The sequence below is a fragment of the Ooceraea biroi genome, chromosome 5, assembly GCF_003672135.1.
Source record: "Ooceraea biroi isolate clonal line C1 chromosome 5, Obir_v5.4, whole genome shotgun sequence".
Taxonomy (NCBI): Eukaryota; Metazoa; Arthropoda; class Insecta; order Hymenoptera; family Formicidae; genus Ooceraea; species Ooceraea biroi.
The window spans coordinates 3,938,494-3,961,325 of record NC_039510.1 but is presented as its reverse complement, the minus strand read 5'-3'; the positions used below and the strand labels follow the sequence as shown (position 1 = coordinate 3,961,325).

At 45.1% G+C, this 22,832-nt stretch overlaps 1 protein-coding gene across 3 annotated transcripts in view; it reads left to right on the top strand.

The window, feature by feature from the left end:
* Positions 1–22,832, top strand: part of LOC105287628 (transmembrane and TPR repeat-containing protein CG4341) — a 187,383-nt gene that overhangs the window by 93,043 nt on the left and 71,508 nt on the right. For all 3 annotated transcript variants that reach the window (XR_003406588.1, XM_011353273.2, XM_011353276.3), the window contains exons 2-3: positions 15,082–15,322; positions 19,855–20,151. Coding sequence is in view for 2 of the 3 variants with exons in the window: in XM_011353273.2 (XP_011351575.1) it covers positions 15,082–15,322; positions 19,855–20,151 (538 nt within the window). In the remaining variant the exon portion in view is untranslated. The remainder of the gene's footprint in view (positions 1–15,081; positions 15,323–19,854; positions 20,152–22,832) is intronic.

The following is a 22,832-nucleotide window of genomic DNA, read 5'->3' as shown; positions in this document are numbered from 1 at the left end:
AAAGACGCGCGAAGAAGAAACAAAAAGGAAAAGAGAGGGCGAAGAAGGCGCCTTCTTTCTTGAACGGGAAGGAATCCTGCAAAGTTGGTCCTTCGCGCGAAGTCTCTGCGGAAAGGGACACACGCATACAGATATACACACACACAGGCACGTGCAGCGTTGAAACATTCGATACCCCGTGAATTTGATATTTCCCTGGGGCCGCGCGCTACGTATTCCCGCCTATTTCCGCTGCTGTTTTGGTGGATTTCGGATTACCCAATCGGTCACCAACGGCGGCTCTAAAATATACAAAATACACCGGAAGTTTCCTTCCCTTTTTTCCCACCCGTCCCGCTTCTCCCGAGGATTTCTCACTAAATTCAAAGACAATTCCTCTTCACGGGGAATTCGATCAAAGCCCCTCCCTTCCTCCCCGTCGCCGGGCGCAACTTTTTAATTTTCAACTTGGTAATTAAGCGTGGGATTAAAACTTCGTTGAAATAAAGTCTCCCGGGATTGATTGTGAAATAAGCTTTTGTTAGCCATTTGCACTTTAAAAACTTGGTTCATATCGTTAAATGGCTCTGTAATCGGGCACCTTGTGAAATTCCTGCTAAGAGGATAAACTCCATGGCGCATTAAAGATACACGCGGACGCGATTCGAGTTGAAATAAATTTCCTAGAAAGATATGTATGTGCAACGAGAGAGAGAGAGAGGCGATGCGATTCATTGTTGACCGTGTGATTAATGGCGCCTTCTAATTTATGCAAAACCGTAATCGCACATCTATGTCGTCGTGTAGAGGCGACGCGCGAGAGCACGAAGGACTAAAGATCGAAACGTACATTAATCACGGTGATTAATACGTCGTTTTACGCGGAAGGGCGAACACCTCCAAGTTACGCATTAATAATCACATTTATTTCGCCGGAACCGTATAAGTAACAGCGACGAGAACGGAACGAATTAAGCACGACTTCTGACAATTACACGATTTCGCGATAAGATTTCTTAATGCAACTTTCGATGCGTATAAAATCGCGAAGGTCTTTCTATTATGTTACGCTGACACGTTATACATTATCTAAGCACCGAAAAAGAAAATAAATACTCTTTATTATGTTACACGTAACTTTTAGATAAATTGAAAAACAAATCGTACTATAGAAAATTAAGAAAAGATCGATTAAGCAACTCGTGAGCGTCTCGGAGATGGTCTCGCGAAATTGCAATACAATCTACGTGACATTCCGCATTTCCGTGCAACGTAAATGCAATTCATCTCAGCTGTTAGGTGTTAGTTATCGTTAGCAACCTGCCCAGGTCGGCAATATAATCCCCCGTTCGCTTTCGCGATCCATTCGAAGACATAATCACCGGCAAGCGCAATGATCGCACGCCACGGCTCGGGCGTTATTTCGACAGTTTACGAACTCCGATTTGTTCTCGTCCCCTCTTCATCCCCTCTATCAGAAATACACCCACAGAAAAGATTTCTGGACTTAATGCTATTACTCTTTAATCTATCATAAAATAAGATCGCTATAGCGACAATCATATTTATTATTGAAAAGAAGCATATTTTAATCTTGAATAGAAAATTCGAAAATCTAGATTAAAATAATCTTGGTGCTATCTCATTAATTTTCTCAGAAGGATTTAGATACAAATTTGTAGCAAGTTCAAAATATTCTTGATTTAAGAATATTGTGAAATCTAAAAGACATCTTATTCTATTCTTATAAGAGAATTTGTAGAATCTGCACAAAACGGCCAATATTTATGTGTTGCAATCGAAAATCGGGAAAGTGTTTCTGTTATTTACAATGAATAAGTGCAATACTCTACAAGAAATATTAAAAGATATGGAAATATCTTATCTCGAATCTTATTTCTCAAGTAAGTATATTGTATATACTTACTTACATTTCCATATCTTTTAATATTTCTTGTAGAGTATTGCACTTATTCATTGTAAATAACAGAAACACAGAAACACTTTCTCCATTTTCGATTGCAACACATAAATATTGGCCGTTTTATCGGAATAAAGGACGCGGAAGCGCCGAGTCGACGAGCGACTGTGAGAAAATGATGCGTCGACATCGACAAAGCCTACTATAAAGTGGCGCTAATATCAAATTATTCTACATACAAGAATATATAAGCATAAATTTGTATATGTTACTCTTGTCTCAAGACAGTAAGACAATCTTATTTAATTCGAGAGAGAAGAATAGAAATTACTGATTTAAATTAAAAATTGTTTTATTTTCATATTTTTTATACTTGTAATACGATTAAATTAGTCAAGAATATTTTTCGTCTTGTTATCAGAAATCCTTTCTGAGGGTGTACAGTCATTCTCGTGCTATTGCACGACTTTCGGTCGTATGCACATATAAATGCGCTGATGACTGATTTAATTGTCATGCATCAGGGAACGATTATTTATGATGCAATGAAATTTCAGATCGATCGAGCAAGAAGGAACATATTTCATTCATATTTGCCGCAGGCACTCGTTGAGAAAGGAAAAGGAATCCATCAACCAGCATGCCAACGACGAATATTTATTATTGATAGACACTATTTATCGAGGCAAAAGGTCCTCTTTCTGTCACGCCAGAAATTTAGTCTCGCGCCATGAAATATTCCAGGATCCGTTCCAGATTCCCCGTAAGAACTCCCATTTGCTTGTACGCTTTGCGAGGAGATTGCGGGGAGATAGATACGCTCGCTGCGAGTATATTAACGGGAGGAAGACATTCGTACGTGCCGTCGTGCGAGATTGGGACTCCGACTGAATTCCGAATAATGATCGACGCGCGGCGGCGAGCCGACATAGAGCGGGACGCCGCTTCGAAAACGAGATCGAGCGGAATCGAGCCGAGGAAACGAGCGGAGAACGGGCGGATGCCAGCATGTAAAAGCGCGGAAAGGAGAGGCGGATGACTTCGTGCCGAACGACACGAGCAGGTTATTCGCAAATGGAATACGTATAGATCGCGCACGCTCGCGCGCGCGAGCGGGCGAACGCCGGATTGGGGACGGTGATCGATGGATGGCGGGTGGATTGGCTTCGCCGGGATCGACCGTTAGGAGATTGACCTCTGTCAGGGGTTTCTATTACGACGTCCTCGAGTCCTGCGGCGTACGATGGAACGAGGGGTCGGCGCTTTTCCCCACGTGAATCCGCACGGCTTTCCGCAATCCCTCGTTCCCCGTTCTCTCTCTCTTTTATCTCTTTCTCTCCCTCGCTCGTAGCCTTCTCGTCGACCGTCTCGATTTACGTCCGCCGATTTTCATGCCCGCCTCTACGTGAAACGGAGACGCGTTATCTATATATATATATATATATATATATATATATATATACATATATACATATATGTACATATTATGTGAGAAAAAAATTTGACGGGTCACGGGAACGGGCTGAAAAGAGCGGAGCTCGTGAAGGCGGTCGCCTCGCCGCTCGTTCGTCCGCAGATCCATGAGGCGGCTTCTTGCGACGTCGGGATAAATGATGCATCGACGCTGCCAAGAGTGTGCGGTATTGAAATACGGAATGACACGGGCATGGCACGTTTAGCTTTATCGGGGGAGAGGTTACTTGACAAAATTGTAGATGATGCGGTTTTAGAGCACAATTCCTTCAACATTAAATGAAGAGCTGACTTGGGAACCGCAATCTGCAGTTGTCGCTAAAGCAAGTTCGATATGTCATTTAAGTAAAAAATTATTTTCCAACTTGGACAATTCTTCCGTAACAGTTTCATCATTAATTGATTCATAGTACCATAGCGGAGGAGTAATCACCGGCGCCAATTCGCAATAATTTGTTTTCGCTTCTGATCGTTCGATCGTCTGGTAGCCGGGAGATTAACGAGCTACCGATCGGATTGAATTGCTATTACGGAAATATCTAGTGGGGGATCCTCGCAGGAGAGATACAAATCTGCTGCTTATACACTGTGCGCGCTCCGCAGCTCGTATATTACGAGATTCATCTAAACGGGGAGCGTGGCATCTTCCGATTTGGCTCGCGGCTTGCGCTTTAAAACCGGCCGGGACGAAATACATTTATCGTCGCACGCTCGATACGTCGCCGCGATACATTTTCCGTGATCAATTCGAAAGAGTCGCTTCCGCGGGATTGGATAACTCACGTTGTAACTCGTTTAATACACGGGAGTCCGTGGATCTTATCGTCGATGCATAGCGAATAATAGCCCGCGCGGGTGCCCGCTGAATCGCACGTATAGGAATACGAACAAGGAAACTAGAGCCGGAAAGAAACCGGGACGAGGCGAGCATTTAGACGAGACGGTGCTCGAATGATACGATATCGTGCATGAGTACCCGTAACGTAGTTTTAATTTTAAATTGCGCCGCGTCGCGTATAATATCGCGGCGTTACGCATACGGCGCTATTCTATTCTTAATCCAAAGAATAAAGACCGGGAGAAGCGGTGAGGAGGTGAGCTCGAAATTACAACAAAGGAAATACGGTACGGAACAATTTTGCGCTTTTACATAGCAAAAAGGTTCAGCAAGTACCACTAAGGTGTCCATAAGAAGGAATGGAAAAAGGAGGTAGAATGAAATACTCTTTTAATTTCTTATAATAATTTTATCGTAATGTCTCTCTTTTAATTTACACCTAGCGACTTCCGCAGCGGATACTTTCTGTCTGGGAGATTTTTCCCTCAGTTATTAATAGCTCGCGTCCAAGATCTCGTTATTGTGCTACGGCCGGGCGCCGATGGATTATCGATGTGTGTACATGCCGATGAGGCCACTTCTCACCGCCTCATTATGTTCGCGACCACTATCGATGCGGTCCCGGTAACCCTTTTACGTGACGAGACCCGGGGGCGGAAGTCACCCCTAATTATCGGTCGGCTTCGAGCGCACAAAATATCGCGAGCGAGCGGGCGGGCGTGGCGCGGCGCGCGCGCGCGTGCGAAATAACCGAGTGAGCAAAATGAGTTTTCGAGGCGATTTGACGAGATTAATCGATCCGTTTCTGCTTAATAATTACCAGCGCGCCTCCCCGGCGTGCCATTTGTGGGCGCGACACTTCGCCGCATCTGTTTCGACGGGCGCGACTTAACCCAAATTGCTTTCCTGAAATCGATTACGGCCGGCGTAGGAGCGCCGCGACGCTGAATTTCTATTACCGGATACGATTGCGAGACCGGCGTTGCGCTGTTGGTATCGAAAATCCACGCGTATAATTTTGACGTACACGAATAAGCGCGCGCACACGCTTATCGCTGATAAATGTCCGACGAGATCGGGATCTAAATTAACGTCACGTACTATTACGGTATTATCACGAATGTTGCTAAAATTTGTTGTATAAGGGATATATTTTGTAATTATGTGGAAAGGTGTGATAAATGAAAAAACTATCGATTCTTTCGAAGCGCGATAATTGCACTGGGGAATGGGCACAATGTTTTTGAAATATCCCTTAATTTTTTCGCGTGGAAACTTTATTTCAATTGCTAACAGTGTCTCAACGTTTACGTTAATGGAATTCATTAGTATTATTATCGACCGCACGTCGATTAACGCATGTATTATGTCTTACGTAACGGCGCCTTCGGGCAAACTCCCGAAAGTAAGCAAGAAAATGATTCCCTCCTAAACAAGGAACATTCCTCCTTTAATAACCGCATGGGAAATGATTAATGGCTATAAAGAAAAATTCCAAGTAACACTTTGGACCCACCCGAAAGGCAAACAAGAAACGATTTTTCTCCGGTTGGAAGAAACGATTTTCCCGTCTCGATACTTGCACGGAGAAAGATTAATCGTGAAAGAGAAATTCCAGCTAATATCCCGGTCGTTCCTTCGGCCCGCGCGTTTCCGCTCAGATAAGGCATAACGTATGTGACGTCAATTGAAATCTGACGGGAGGGCGGGAACGCGGAGAACACGTTATCGCCAGGAGATGAACGAACGACACCGAGGGAATCCCGTTGCCGCGATAACGTTCCACTATTTTCGACGCTCGTCACCGTTTCACGCCGTTGGGACGTGATTCCGTCCGGACCCGCCGCGAAAATCGCACGAGGAAAATCTCGAGGAATGGAAACCGGCGCCGAGACGCTCGCTCGAGCGCGTCGCTCGTCGACTCGGCGCTGCTTGCGGCTGAAGGTGCGCACCCCCGTAAGAGACGCCCGAGGGATGGAATGAGTTTTCCGGACGATTTAGTCAGGTATTTATTTGGCTTCCCTCCCTCTCTCCCTCCACCCTTGCCCCGGCACCGCCACCGCCTCACCTCTTACCGACATCTTCGCGGTTCTCGCTCCCGAGACTATCTACCAGGAAATGCCTGCCATAATGTAGCGTCGTCGAGCTATGCGCTCCTCCTTCCCTTCCGCGCGTCTTACTGCTTTCCTCCGCCTCACCTCTCATCCCTGACCTGCTCTTCCAGTTTTCCTCGTTTTCTACGTCTCTGTTTTTCTCCTCGCGGTAATGTCAATGCGTTTTCGTCCATCTGTCTTTTTCGCTTTTCCTCTCTCTCGCTCTTCGTTGATCTCTATGCAGATATTTAAGACCAGACCGCGCGCGCAAGTGGTCTTTAAAGGAAATATTAGTTCCTCCGTTGTCCCGTATTCTGTTTCGATGAGAATACCGATACGCTCGATACGCTAATGTCATCGAGTGCGCTCGGAAGGGAAATACAATATGCGAAAACTTGGAATACCGATCCCGCGCACTCTTGGTAATACCGCATGGCTGATATCGATCGCCCTTACTAATTGTAAGTCGTTCGTCTACCGATCTCGTTATTTCGTCACATTTGCCGCAGTCTATCTCGTTCCGGCCGAATATTCAATTCCGTTAATCATTTATCACCAGTATACGCGATTAAATCGCGTTCTGTTTATCTACCGAGTTTTATCGATATGCTTCTCACCCGATATTTACCTTCTCTCTTCGTCGTTTGCATCCCTCTATCTTTCCGCACGTATCTCCGTTATCTGCAGGAACCGCGGCGGGAGATAAAGAAAGAGCGAGCGCACGGTGGTTAGCTAGAGGTTACGGAATGTCTGGGCAAGAAAGAGACAAAGAGAGAGAGAGAGAGAAAGCGGCTGAAAGGGAGGAAGGTATAGTCTGCAAATTGCCACGCGCCACATCATCCCCTGGGATCGTGCACCTAGCTCTTGCCGAAGAAGCGGCACCGTATCATGTCGCGTTCATCGGTGTGAATTTCTATCAGTCGCGGTGGTGCGCGAGCTCGCCTTATCCCGCAATATAGGGAATCGCGCCACGAAACTCGATCGCGGTCGATCGTATCGAACATATCGCTCCGGTAGGACGCTAATATCGCAAGTTATTGCGGCAACTAACTTTTCGATGTAACGGCGGCGTCCTAGTTGCACGTAACGATGCTCGCATGCCTCCGCCATGCTGCGAAACTCTTGTGCGCTTTATTATTACATGTAATGAAACTATGAAAAATAAGCGTTGTCAAGTTACCAGGATTACACATCATAACAAATCGATGTAACAAACTGCGCGCGAGATCTTGTTTCGCCACGTTGAATTAAAATTAAAGTCGAAAAACGCGTATCTCACTCTCACTCTCGCTCTCTCGCTTCCTTTCACCCTTTCTCTTTAAAATGGAAATGTTTAAATTAGCACAGTTATGATTTAACGATTCGTAGCTTTTTCTGTATTTGGAACAAAAGTCACGCGGTCGTTTTCCTATGAAATTTTAAAGCTTGTTGGATATCGAATCGCGCGGATGCTGTGTGTGTGCGTAACGTTAACTGACGAATACTTAGTACTCCGGTGACGCGTTCCACCCGCCAACAGCGGTTCGCGTAATATCGCGTGACAAAAGAATCACGAGCGTAGTTTAGACGGCGATTATAAATTCGACACGAATCGCGCGACGTATCGAACGGTCGCTGGAAAATAAAACAAGTCGGAGCACGTACAAAGAGCGACAAACACGTCACAGAACGTATGCATGTTGCAAGAAAGAGAAAGAGAAAGAGAGAGAGAGATAAAGAGAGGGAGAGAGATAACGAGGGTCTTATTTTGCAGTAGAAAATATCAGAAAAATCGTAGACTCGTTTTTTATTTCATTTTACGACGAATGTTTCGGCAAAACAGCTATCTTGTTATCCGGGTTTTAGCACCGTTTTATCCGGCAGTTTGCAGCTCGTCAAGCGCAAACGAGCGAGCAGGTTTTACGCCGAGCGCGGTTCCCCTAATCGATAGGAATTTTTATTTATCGGAGGATTAGCCGGTCTCATTTGAGCTTGAATCGAAATGCTCGGCCGGGCTCACTCGGCGGATGGAAATGATCGCGGGTCAGAAGTTTATGAGACCGCGCGTGGCTCGGTTTTCACCACGTTGCAAAAAATTTCCATTTGCGATAATACCGCGAGTACGCGCGATGGCGCATGACCGATTTTCTCATCGCTCGTCGTAATGTAAAAGGATAGGGGCATAAAACCCCGTAATAACCGTTACACCATCCGCGCGCTGTGAAACAAGGACCGTACTCATTTCTCTTTCTCTCTCTCTTCCTCTTTCTTTTATTCGTTAACTTAATTCTCTCTTATTTGACTATTTCCTTTCACGACATCACCAAATACGCTGTCTCTTAAACACTGTTTGATCGACAAAACCTTGCTTCTTTCCCAAAGTATTGCCGCGGCAATATCGCGTTTTGCGGTAACTTCACTGTGAGGATAATATGCAGGAATTGCTCCATTTTTACAATCTTGGCAACGACGCGCAGACATATGTTTTTTTAATCTTTACGTGTTTGCGCGAACATTTTATATCCGTTTTTCTGTTTTTCCTTTTTTTTATTTTTTTATAGGAGAAAAGCTTTATTTTAGAGACTGTTATTTAATTATTGAAGGGAGCAGCAGAATCAATAAAAGTCGATATCGTACACGCCTCGAATTCGTGACACCTGCTTCAAAACAAATGTTCAGACAAATGTTCGATCCGAAAAGCAGTCGGAACCGCAAAAGAGAAATGGGCGGTACATAAAAAATGCCTGTCACGCAATGTCATCGGTCGGGCCTAATGCAGCACTCGAGTAACTCGAGCATCGTCGCGCGCGTTTCACCCCTCCACCCTCGTGCTCTTACATCGATTTGCCATAGAAACTAGATGTAATCGATAGAACACCTACCCTCCTCGTCCATTCCCCGCTACCCTATCGCCGTTCCCTGCCGCATGCTTGCACCCTCTCATTCCTGCGCTCTCCTCGATCGCGCTTCCGCCACCCTTCCACTCTTTCATAGCGTCGGAACTATATGCAAGCCGGACGAAACCACGGACGGAGATTAATCATCGGTCGATTTTAATATCGCGTCCGCGCGGGGTTGTCTATACCCTCAGGGTACGGCGGGAAGAGTGGTGGAGAAGGAGAGGAGAGAGGTGAAAGAGAGAGAGAGAGAGAGAGAGAGAGAGAGAGAGAGAGAGCTACGTAGTCCTGTAATTTATTAATTCATTTCTGCGCGCTTGGGGGTGGCCAATAACTCTAATTTGACCGCGGTCGCTAAGCGCTTTCCGATTCGGTCCGCGCCCTCCACCGAGAAGGAGGGTGGAAAATTGAATCGGCGTCGCCTTACGTAAGTCGATGAGGCTTAAAGGGGTCGGACGAGTATTAAGTGACTCGGCTGTGGGGAGGAAGAAGGGCGCGAGAGCGCCGAAAGAACACGGGCCACCCCGAGAGCTCCCGCTTCCGAATCCATTTACGTGACGTCGCGCCGTTTCTTCGTGAGTCGTTTCAGAGGACGAGCTTCATTAACGTCACGCGCACGTTGTCATAAGTGCGCGCGAATACGTCTGTGTATATGTGTGTATGTGTGTGTGGGTATACGTCAACAAGAATCCACCCGCCACCCTAATGGCTCCGTCGACCCATGAACATTTACATTTGTCATGCGCGACACGTGAAGAGCGCGCCGCGACGCCAAGCATCGTTTTTTTCTTGGAGATTATCAGGCATCCCGATGACGTTTCCCGCCTTTTGAAAAGATCATTTCGCTCTCTCTTTTCGTCGGACATAGTCGTATAGCTCACGAGACTCGCTTACATGGACGTAACACGTTTCTTTTTGGACGGCGCTCACGTGAAAGTCGGCGAACGTCGGCTCCGATTCCCTTATAATTCTCTACTCCAGACGAGACTGCGGCGGTAATTTGCGGTTTAAATACACCCGCGAGAAATATTTGGGCATTCGCCGAAAAGTGGAGCTTGAACGTATTATACGTGCACGTACCTATACGTTTGCGTCAAAGGGAACGGATACTCGAACAATCACGTGCTTCGCGAGCGAGGGAGTTAACTTCATGACAGGGAATCGCGGTGGTACTCTCCCCGTTCGTGCACTACCCCATTCGGGACGAGCTTCATTAACGTCACGCGCGTTATCGTGAGTTGTTTTACACGGCCGTTCTACAAATACACATCCTGTGCTATATCCCGCGTCTTTATTTCGTTTAGTTACCAAAGAAATAATTCGGATAATGGATCGCGCCTGTGCGAGGACCCTGTCGTCATGATTGAGCCACTCGACCACGTGCGCAGCCGTTGACAGAGCGATCCATCGCGAAATCGTCCGACGTACGTATCTCGCGGATTTACACGTGCAATTGAATACGCAGACGGCCGCTGCGACCGCGACGTTCATCATCGAGATTGAGCTCCGACGATTTTGCCGCTCCGCTCCGGATTAAGCTCGCGCGATGGATTAAAGCCCGCCGCGGCCGCGTCATCAGAACGAAGAATCAAGAAGAAGAATCGAATTGGGGGTAGCGGAAACACGCGAGCACGACGGAAAGTGGATAGGAATAGCGTATGAAAATTGTAGTTGCAAAAGAACGTGCTGTAAAGTAATATCTTTCCCTTTCACTTCGAATTTTTGTGCCGACGTTCAGAGTTATCAGGCGTTATAAATGATAATGTACGTTACGTATATTATTCTTTTCTCCTTTCTCTCTCTTTTTTTTAATAAGAAGTTGCAGGATGTTTGTTCCATTTGCGTCGACTATCATCCGCGCGCGTCACTCAGTCAGTCAGCTCAAAATTCAGAGTCCGCAACGGGGGATTACTACCCCCCGTGAATTCAATTGCGAGGACGTGCAAGTGGCGAGGGCCGACTTACACCTCGGGCTTGAATCCTTGGTTCAGACGAGGCGGAAAATCGGGGAGCAGCTGGCAGAAAAATAACTCCTAAACGAGGCAGGCGCGACGGCACCGACGCGAATTTTCAGAATGCTGCAATCGGCATGAATGGGGATTAATTGATGGCTCTCCCATCGCATGGCCGTCGTTTGCACCTCGCCGAGAGATTTTACAAATTTTCATTACACGCGAGCCAAGCCGCGGCGGAGAGCGAAAACGCCGCGAGCGAAAATGCGAGCGCGCGATCACGATTACTCGTCGCGCGGCCCGGAGAACGGACGGGAACACGGACAAACTCATTCCGGCATAACAAATTATTCGGGAAAACGGCGGGAATTGTGCGGGAGCGACTAACAGGAAAGTAATTTGGTGTCGCGCATTTTACGCGGCGTCCCGAATCGGCGAGCCGAAATTTTCGTGCGGATCCGAGGCTTCAGCGCGGGCTCCGTTCAGCGCGGATTAATGCGGGACGCGCGTATCTTCGAAATATGTATTCGCGTTATATAACGTGTCTAAATACTATATTTAAACTCAGCTAATTTACCGGCCCTAATGAGAAACTCCATTCCGATAATGTGAGCTCATTAAAATCTGTCATCGTATTCCGATAATTTGTCCGTAATTTTCATCATTAATATCGTCTCCGGTCGCGAATAAATGTTTAGCATCGTACACGCGCGCGACTCGAATAACTTTTTTATGAAGGCAACTTCCACGTGCAGAATGCACGATATTTAAATACGTGATCCAATATTCTCCCGTAAATTGCTTCAATTGTTTACACAAATTACGTTCATACCGTTATTACAATAATAATTTTATAATTACGAATCACATGTATGTACACAATCATTGTCAGCTTTGACAGAGGAAATGGACAAACGACGCTCAAAAGAAGTGTCGTGAATACTCATCCAAAATGGCCATTTCATTACATATTCCAAAGGGATATCTCCTATGTAAATTCCTGTAGAGATTATTATTGTATATATTATTCCAAGCTCTTGTCACGTTAATTCTTCTCCGAGAGAATTATCGAATCACGAGCTGCTGGCGTAAATTGGATCACAGATAATATAAATCTGGGACGGAGAAAGTATATGTAGGAGTCGCGCGGTCTGTTGACTGCAGCGGCATTAAAAATTATGCAACTCAAAGTTGACGCAGGTCATCGTCCTATTTTCACGACTACGACGCGGCAGACAGCGTGGCCTTTGGTATCGGGATCTGGAGACGAACCGTAACATCAGGTTCATCGATACCCATGAATATTGATCGGCCGTCGATTAGAACGCCTCCTCGCCCGGCGACGAGAGCTCGCCTGCGCGATATCCGATGAAGAAAAAGTTCGATGAGATGTAACGGACGACGGCGCGCTTTTTGCAAATTTGCTTCTCTTTTTTTTCTCCGTCCGACAGCGCGCCCGTTGGGAATCGCTTTAATTGGATGAAAGCGGCCGGCGAGAATTGAACGAGGATTACCGAGCGTAATACGCGAAACAAAACGCCAACGGGTAATTGAAATGATTCAAGATGACGGAAGGTTTTCTCTGCGGCTTTGAGCTATAAATGAACTTGGCCGCGTAAATCGTTATCATTTAGCTTTATTCATCCAGCGAAGGCGGTACGGCGCCGTTTGCAGTACTCTTTCCTTCTTTCTTTGAGAGAACAAACGGATTTAACCGCGTAAGCGTTCAATTATGTCCTTTCGCGAGGGGTAAGAAAGAATTCCTTAAGGTAAAAGCGTGCGCTGTCGTAATTGCGAGCTTTCTTTTGCGTATCGACTTTCGCGATTTTTGCTCGGATCTACGGACGATCCTGAAAAGATCGCGTTAAAAATACACTAATTCTCTTTTTCTCTCTCTCTTTGTCGCCAAGCGAAATTGTCACGACATTCATTTCAGTCACAGCACTCGCGACAATTATTATACCCCCGCATTGCTGTTGTTCCGCTATACAATTTTTTATTCATAACGAGCGCGGTAATTGAAAATATACTCCAGAAGAGATAATATCAATTCGCGTCGCATGCCTGATAAACTCGATAACTGCCATAAAAAAATACGTTCTCTCGCTATAAAAGGCGTGCAGCTGCGAAGAGCTGCGTTCGCTCGTATAATTGAACCGGCAAATAACTCCCGCTTCCAATAGGTCATCCACGTGAAGTATGTATAAAAATATTAGGGCATGTTATTTTGCACACTTCATATTACTATCTCCGAACAAGCGCCTTTAATCGCGCGCGTTCCGCTCGCATCGTTCCTGCTCTCCTCCTTTTTATTTACGCGTGTTATTCATCGCTAACATATCGCGCATATTGCAGGATGAAGCTCTGATAAACCGGCTTGTTCGCCGCGAAAATACGCGAGAAATTCATCGGTGAGGCATGCAAAAGTTTTAATATCGCGGAATTATCCCCAGAGCACAGACTACATACTGATAGTTTCCCCATTTAAGGCGACGATAAAGGGACAAAGGTGCGCCGGGCAAACGACGCCGTTGCGATCTTCATGTGACTACGTCGTAGCCGTTCCAGCACCTTTCCCGGAGACGACCGGTGGCTCTTAGGTTCATGAAGTGCTCGGGATACACTTTGCAGTTCTTACACGTAGAAATATACATATGTACTCGCGAGTGTGCGAGCAACGATATAAGACGGGTGATAAGGCCGTTTCACCGGAACGCTATCGCCGTCGTAACCATTTTCGTAGGCCGGCACGTTACGACTTGCGCTGGTAATCTTCACGTACGATTGCCTCGCCGACGAGGCAGGCGATAATAACGAGTATTCCACATAAGTGGCGTCTAACTAATTGCGTTATCTTAGTTCCTTCGCTCGTCAAGTAAATTGCAACCGCAAGATACGGTCAGATGGAAGACTGCATTTTCCGAAAATCGATTGGTATTTGGTAATCGAGAGAAATTCGGATGAAATATTGTTTAATGCAGTTTATGTGTTACTTTATGATTATATTATTTCTGCGTTATTTTATGTATCGTTTTATCGGAAAAGGTAACATTTTGTACTAAAATATTATAAAATGCAACTTTATTAAACAGCATTATATTTTTGTCAAGGAAATATAATACTTTTTATTAATTTTCAATTTTATTACCGAAAAGCAAAACTCGCGAACAAAGCGCGAGCACGTTAGTGAGCAATGATAGTAACACAGGGAGGAGCGGCCAATCGATATGGACGCAAAAATTGTTTCTGCCAACTAATATGTATATATGTATATACAGGCGGCGTGCTTGCGCGCCGCAAGTAATTAATTTACGAACGCGAGATAAAAATGGTTTATTAAATGCCACCGAGTGATTTGTCGCTGGCATTTGGCCCGAGAACTTCGGTTGATGCGGTTAACGCGATGAACTGACTGAAATGTTGCAAGTCCCATATTAAATTGCGCGTGCATACACGCATACACACGCGAGGAAAATAGGCAAATTGAAACGGCTTATTTTATTTGAACCGCAGATCGAATTGCACCAGGTATAATAATAGATATCCCGCGAATTTTAACGCGGCCGGCGAGTATAATCCGACGCGGGTTATATTATTACAGGCTGATTAAATTACGCACCCAAAATAAAAACCGATTTAGCCAATTTTTCCCGTTTGCGACGCGCTGTGCTTTATTGTTTTCGTGTTTGAACTGGGTCATAAATAATTCGCGTAATTACAAACGGCCCTCTAGTTTGCAAATTTCTATCTCGTTCGAAATGTTTATTAAATTTGATAACATCACAATATAGAACAATTTTGGACTTTAACTGTTATATTATACAAAAATATATGCATGCATTTATAAACATAATTGCACATTTCCGTGATTATACATAGTACGTTTAAGAAATCTCTCACGGATCGATAAACGGATATATAATGTCAACAATGGTTTTTCTGCTTACAGGAGAGCCATCCTGACGAATCCTGATCTGCTGACGAGTACACCGTGGTATCGGTTGCTCGAGAATGACTTCTGGGGAACCCCGTTGACGGAACGCGGTTCGCACGGCAGCTACCGACCACTCTGCGTGGCTACCTTTCGTCTGAATCACTTTCTGGGAGGCCTTGAACCCTGGGGCTATCACTTGGTGAATGTGGCGTTGCACGCCGCCTGCACCGTCCTCGTCGTCAAGGTAGCCAGAAAGGTGAGCAGTCTTTGTGATCTCTAGATTCTACCTTACACAATAGTTCTACAAGCAACGGCAGATATACCTTCCGTATATCCGTGCGACGCACACAATGACCGACTCCGCCTATAGGTAAGGGTCGGTAATGGCAGATAGCACGATCGTGATAAAGAATATTTTTTAATATATATATATATATATATATATATATATATACAGGGTGTTTCCTAAGTAAGTAGACAAACTTAAGGAGGATATTCCTTGACTTATTTTAAGAAGAAAAGGTCATATAAACATATGTCCTAAACTGCTTTGTTTTCCAAAAAAGTACATCACTGTTTTCGTTCACTTTTCGGATAGCGTGCTTTTGCAATACGAGTCAACAAATTTCAACAGATCTCAGAAATCGCATAATAGATGGATATGAAAGAATACGTAACACTCCAGGTATTTTTGAGCGTATACATTAATCAATGGAAAGGAGAGTTGAGGCGTGTATCATGGCTGCAGGTGGACATTTTCAGCAGTTACTGTGATGTTATTATTTTTCTTTTTAGTTACTATTTTCTTTTTCGTTATAATTTTTCTTTTTGGTTACTATTGTTTTTCATTTGTTTCATTTGCAATAACACAAACTGTTCTATAATAAACGAAAAGTGAACGAAAACAGTGATGTACTTTTTTTTGGAAAACAAAGCAGTTTAGGACATATGTTTATATGACCTTTTCTTCTTAAAATAAGCCAAGGAATATCCTCCTTAAGTTTGTCTACTTACTTAGGAAACACCCTGTATATGATATATTTAATATATATAAGAATATGCAGGGCGAGGCACCTAAAACAGGCCACCTGAATATCTCGGCTGTTATTGGTGATAGAAAACAATGTGTCAGACCAAACTTGCATGGTTTAGAGGGACACATAATTTGGTCTGAATAGTTTTTTATTAGGTGGACGCGTAGAGGTCATATGAAGGTCAACTTCGTTTTTTTAAATGGTATGATATATTTTTGTACGTACCATCTAGTAGAGCGTTTGAAGATGCGCACATTGATCTACGGGTCAAAATCATTCAAGGTCACTGAAGGCTAAAATTTCTAAGTGCTAGAACTTTTTCATTTCTGAGTTTACGGTATTTTCAATAGCAGAGAACTCTAGGCAATATAAAAAATAATGATATCATCAACTCAGAACTTCTCGGAAAAGAAAAAATTTGCGCCGCGAGAGACGGTGCCTCAAACAATCAAAAAATGTTTCAATTTACGCAACGGTACCTCTCATCTGCTTAGGCCGCTCCACCGGCATAGTCGGCACTGTCTCTCGCGGCGCTCGAGAGCCTGAAGTGGGGATAGCGGCACCGAAGTCCGAGCTCTGCTTATTAGTAAATACTGTGCATTCCATTTGGAGTTACTAGTACTAGTACTGGTTACCACACCCCCATACACAAAATCGGCCCTTTTTAGGGCCACTACGATGTACAAATCCGACCGAGCAACCTCCCCGCGGTGTACATCGGGTAATGCGAATGCCGGCGTATGTCAACTTTGACGCTTCATATCTTGGGAACTGCTTGGGCAAAAAACAAAAGTAGGTAGTGTTTTGGAAAGCTCTCGAACTAAGCTACAAGAATATACAATAAAAAAGGGGGGTCCCATTTAAGAAAACATCCATCACATTTACCTGGCCTTGAAAAGGTCACTCAAGGTCAAGTACATATTTTCATCATGTGGCCCCCTTCAAACCATGCAACTTTTGTTCGAAACATTTTTCCGTATGTCCCATATTTTTCGAGATTTTTGCCTGCGGCATTAAAAATGGGACACCCTGTATATATATATATTGAAAAATATTCTTTATCGCGATCGTGCTATCTGCTGTTACCGACCCGTTACTCATTACTGACCCTTACCGATAGGCGGAGTCGGTCATTGTGTGCGTCACACGGATATACGGAAGGCATATCTGCCGTTGCTTGAATGCCGACTTCCACGTCGCACGACTTATTACGAAATTGAGGAAATGTTGATCGTACCGGAAAGAAGAAGGAGACCATGTCACGGTAATGCCTTCCGAATAACGTGCGGGTTTTACGTCAGTGCGGAAGACAGAAGGAAGATAATGGTGACACCTGTAGAGCGCACGTCACGCGGGAGTTTTGATAATATTCAGCGTTATAGTTAGTGGAGGTCGGAAATAAAATTCCGAAGGTCCGTCCGATGCCGAAATATTATCGTTAACACTGCACGGTATTTTCTCTCTTATAATAACAATCGACATGTTATATTATAAAACAGGCTTAACATCAAGTCCGGGAGGCATTTCGACGGCGAGCCATCTGTCAATATCCAACCAAGGAAGGCTAATTGTTAATTAACTTGGTGTTCAATTGCGATGAACATGCGCGCGTGCGTTTTTTTCATTTGCCATTCGCGCGTATCGTCAACATTGTTCGCGATACGAGAGAGCCGTCAATTAATCAAGATTCCGTCATGATAAATATTGTTAGCAGACTGCATTCTGCTCCCATCAATTATGTTCTCACGGCTCACTCTGTACCGCGACCTTAATTCACGGGAATGGAAAGGAGCACAATTCGCTTCGCGGCAAAAGTCACATTATAAATCCATCTAATTATTAAGCGACCCCGGATCCTTGTTTTATATCCGAAATAAAGCCGCTGGAGACCCTTCTTATTTTATCTCGACGGGGAGAATTGTCGGTGGTGGAATTTGAGTAGATAAAAGAAGAGAGAGAGAGATAGAGATAGAAAGAGAGAGAGATTCCACTTAACTTGGGCGTAAGCCTACCGCGCGGTTTTAATTTTACGACGTCACTTCGTTTCAGTCAGCTTGAAACCCCTCTTATTCCGGGCGCGATCGTGAAAGGAAACCGTAATGACGATTCGGCACAACCCCGCACGCGAACATCTCAAATAGAACTTCCGAATACGTTTGAGGATCAAAAGGGCCGCGGTGAGATCCTATCATTCAAATGGAACTTTAATTTTACCTCTTTTGGTCATCCTGTTTAACTTGACGGCTGTTTAATTTTGGTGTATCCAAGTGATGGAGAATCGCATTCCCAGAGGGGAAAAAGGGATACAGCGCTCAATTGTACACGTACTGAATTACGCAACATTTAATTAACGACTTTCTTATTTCCCACTTCATTCAAATTTAACGCACTGTGTGCATCCACTAATTCGGACAAAGTTTAATTCCACATGCGCCGAAATAGGGTGAATTTAATCATACTTATCGTAGTTAAGTAAAAGCCGATGGATACGTATTAAAACTAAAAGACATAAAATTTAATTATACTTAGCTTCGGTTACGTTTCTCATGCAAGCCAGAGATAAATCAGCAGCAACCTGTAAGAAGTCCTTGAATAAAGTCGAGGAAATTTAACGAGAACGGAGGAGTCACGCCAGGAGAAACGTAATACGGGAAACCGGGGAGATTCCTAGCCGGATTCTCTACGTGAGAATACTTGGCGCATTTCTTGAGGCCGTGAAAATAAGCAGTAATATCAAAGTTGCATACTGTTTTATAAGTTCATTAGCAACTCAAATCGTTTTAGCGCGTTATTATGGGCGCCAGAAGCCGGCAAGGTATGAGGAGACCCACGTTAATTTAATACACGCAGCACTTTGCTGAGTAATGAAACTGTCACGCTAATTAACTGAGTCTAAGTGTATTAATGAGAGTACTTCTCGTACTTCGAGCGCCGTTTTGAGTTATGCATGTCGTTAATATCTCCCGTTTCGTCGAGGTTTCGCGCGATCTTCCCTCCTTCTCGATTCCGATCGGTTTCTTCTTCACTCCATCTCTTCGTCCTCTTCGATTTTTCCAGCGGAAAAAATATACGACATTTATATTACAATTTTTCTGCTCGAAATTCCGCCCACTACCGCCGTATCCTCTATCCCTTTACTGCAGATGTGCATCGGATCGTATAATTCTCAAATACCCCCGCGCCGATGACTACTGTCGACGATTACCAAGCGTCGCGCATAAAACTACGAATTGTGCTCCTCTGCATTTTTACATATTTCACGTCCCTCCTATATCCTGACCTAAATATCTTGTCCGTATCCTTGGATCTTTCGAAATCTCACGGTTTCCTTTATCGTCAATGGACCTGATCCTGAATATCCGCTCCACATTGCTACATATATTTTTTATGTTCCATTACGTTCAGTGTCTTGCGATATCATACATCAATTGGTACAAATTACAGCCACTGGAATATTTTCCTATCCTCTCATATCTAATTTAAGAATTTCACGAGAATCCTAGCACAAGTAACTCTTAATATCTGAAATAGAGACGAGAGCACGTCTGCTTATTGTTCGCCATGTGCTCGAAATATAATACAATCCGATCTAGAATCGAAATTCGAATCGAGCGATCCCGGGACTAGCCGGGGATGCAGTTAATTGACGATGCAGTTAATTAACCCCACTCCCATATGCTTGAGGGTTCCTCTTTCGAGGTTTACATGCGCGAGGTTTACATCCTTACGAGATATCCGCAATTACACTCCGCAGGTCCTGCCAGGAAGGAGCAATCTCGCGCACGCGATCACGGGTTTCCTGTTTGCGGTCCATCCCATTCACAGCGAGGCTGTGGCCGGCATAGTCGGACGCGCGGATCTTCTTGCCTGTTTCCTGACCTTGACATCTTTCCTGACGTACTCAGGCCATTGTAATCGCGCGCGATCGCCGCTTCCGCTGCTGCTGGCCCTGGTATCGTCGACGCTGGCCACCCTCGCCAAGGAAACGGGCATATCGTCGCTGGCACTCTGCCTTTTGTGGGAGCTCTGTCGCGGAGAACCAACTCGCAAGGTAAGTGACATGGCGATAATTAGTTTCAACGTCAGCGCGCACCACGTTGGCTTCTTACGCCTCCAACGTTGTTCCGACCTGCTTCGGCACTTGAATGGTGGAATTGCTTTAAATCGGCAATTGCCGTGTTCAAACGTAAGCAAAACTTGATGATTGTATAGGTTTTCGAAACACTGTGAGTCATACGATACGTAGACTCGACATGGCGTATATAAGCATTAAGCGTTCAAGCACCCCGGGAACACTTAAATACCTCGGGCACCGGCGCGGATTAAAAATATCCTCAAAGTTTTAATTTCTCTGATTTCAACTTTGGGAAGTTATTTCTGAAAATAAAACTGCAGCGGTTCCTGTCGCGATAAGGTTGCTGAACAGGATCCCGCGCGGATCGATACCGTTTCGCGGCCGCGTCGCGCGAGAGAGCGTTTACTCTCACGCGTCTCGTCTCATCCCCACAGCTCCGAGCGTGAAAGTTTCGACAGGGAAACGAGGCGGAAGGCGACCAGGTAAAGCTCGCGTCGCGCACATACGGATTTGGGCGAGCATGTAACCGATAACGCACTGCCGTTGCATCGTGCCGCATCCTGCCTGCATCCTGGCGAAGACAGCGGCGGGCTGATGCGCGCCGTGGGCCACCCTCCGGGCACCTCCAGCCTCCACTTTCAGACACCTACTGTCGTCATTCACCCTGTCTCCTCCCGCCTTTCCTCCTTCTTCTCCTCCTCTTGTCTTCCTCCTGGCAATCCCCAGAACCGCCGTTCGCCTTGTCCTTTTACTGCACCCCTGAATGTGCTGGATGCAACAGACGCCTCGCGTGATGCATGATGCGCGCCCATCCTCCCCCTATCCGCCCCCGCGATGAGTTGGAGGAGCGCCAAGAGGATCGTTCGTACTTTCCGACGTCTCTCTCCCCCCTCGGAACACCGTGAAGTCTCTACACGTCTGCTTTTTTCCTTCTTTCTTCCCGTTCGCACCTCTCTCTCTCTCTCTCTGTCTCATACTTCTCTTCTTGTTATTTCCGTCCCATCCTCCTATAGGCTGGATTCCTTCGCGGTTTCCGCTCCTTTCTTCCGCGGTCCAGGATAGCCACCGAATTTAAACCCGTTTTGCACGTTCCGCAGTCTGCAGTCGAGCGCGATGTGACTCAGCATCGGATTACGGTACTCACAGAGCCCAAGCCGCGCTTGAACGAATAACTTTTTGATGTCAGAGATTTGAAGACAAGCCTATTCTTGAAGGCGTTAAAAACTTTATGGAAATTTTAACGACATTGATAAATCCTTTAAGGATTAAAAAGTTATTATACACATAGATAACTGCAAATATACTTATGCTTCTTATAGGAGAGAGAGAGAGAGAGAGAGAGAGAGAGAGAGGAAGAGTTCAAGAAAAACAATATATAACTGCAAAATATATATATTTTTTTGCATTCGATACAGATTTGACATTTAGTATAAAAATTAAGATTACATAACTGTCTATATGGAAAGATGCATATGTGTGTGTAGGATAGCTCTTAGTTTGAATTATAACAAAAGTGAGAAGAGAATATTTTATTATATATAAACGTGACATTTAAATGTTGATATTTAACAAGAAAACTTGATCACATCAGATCAAGAATTATCAATTTACAAAATTAAAAAATCAAGAATTGTTAATCTTCATTATCTCTTAGGAAAGAAAGTAATAAATCAAAACTGATAAATGAAAGCGATAAATCAAGATCTGAGGTACGAGAATCGCGAGATGGAAGCGTCTCATCGCGCGCAAAATGCAAAAACGTCACCACCGTCGCTCGTGATACTCCTCTTTCTTTCCCGTTTTCCGTTCGCTTTGTTCGATCGCGCAGAAATATGCGTGGATCAACGAAACCCACAGTGGAATCGAGAGACAAACGAGACGTGACGTTCGGCAGATGAGAACCGGATCCGGGATGGACGCGAAAGCGCGCGGGGGCGCGCGGCGGAAATTTATTAAGTTACGATCGAGCTGTCCGGAACGATCGCGAAGTAATTGGAAAAATCTGGTTTTCAGATTATCGACTTGGCGAGGGTATCGAACAGGCGGCAGATATCTCCTCGTGAAATATCGCCGCGACGTTAAATCCGGCTCTGTGGCGCTTGTTTCGTTTTGTACGCTTTGTTGACCGCTTTATCGCGGATAAAACAATATCTGCACGGAAAAGCCACGATAAGTGATGGAATTACGGCAATTACCACGCAATCTTGATAATCCGGACTAATTCCGCTACATCTGCATGCGAGTAGCGAATATGTATCCGGATTATCGAGATGTCCGGATCGCTGGGAATTAAATGCGGGGCCGCAGTTTTCAGAAAGTTACAGCATCAACGCTTGTGCGGAACAATGAAAGATTTTCCGTCGGGAAATTGTCCACGCTGCCGAAAATCGATTATTCAGGCGGTACGCGGCGCGCGCGTCGTCACAGAGGTAAATTAACATTAACCGCGTAATGTCACGCGGACTTTGCGGAACGTACCGCGCGCCTTATTGTACGTAACGCGGATAATTGTCGCCGTCACAGGGAGTCTTTATAGCAAAAGTTTCAGTCCGGAATTAGCGGTTACGGAGCTGGCGTCGCGGCGCGCGGATGCAACCGCTCGCCGTCGTAATCCGCTCGTTCGCATCGCCCGGAAAATTACATCTTACGGTTGTAAC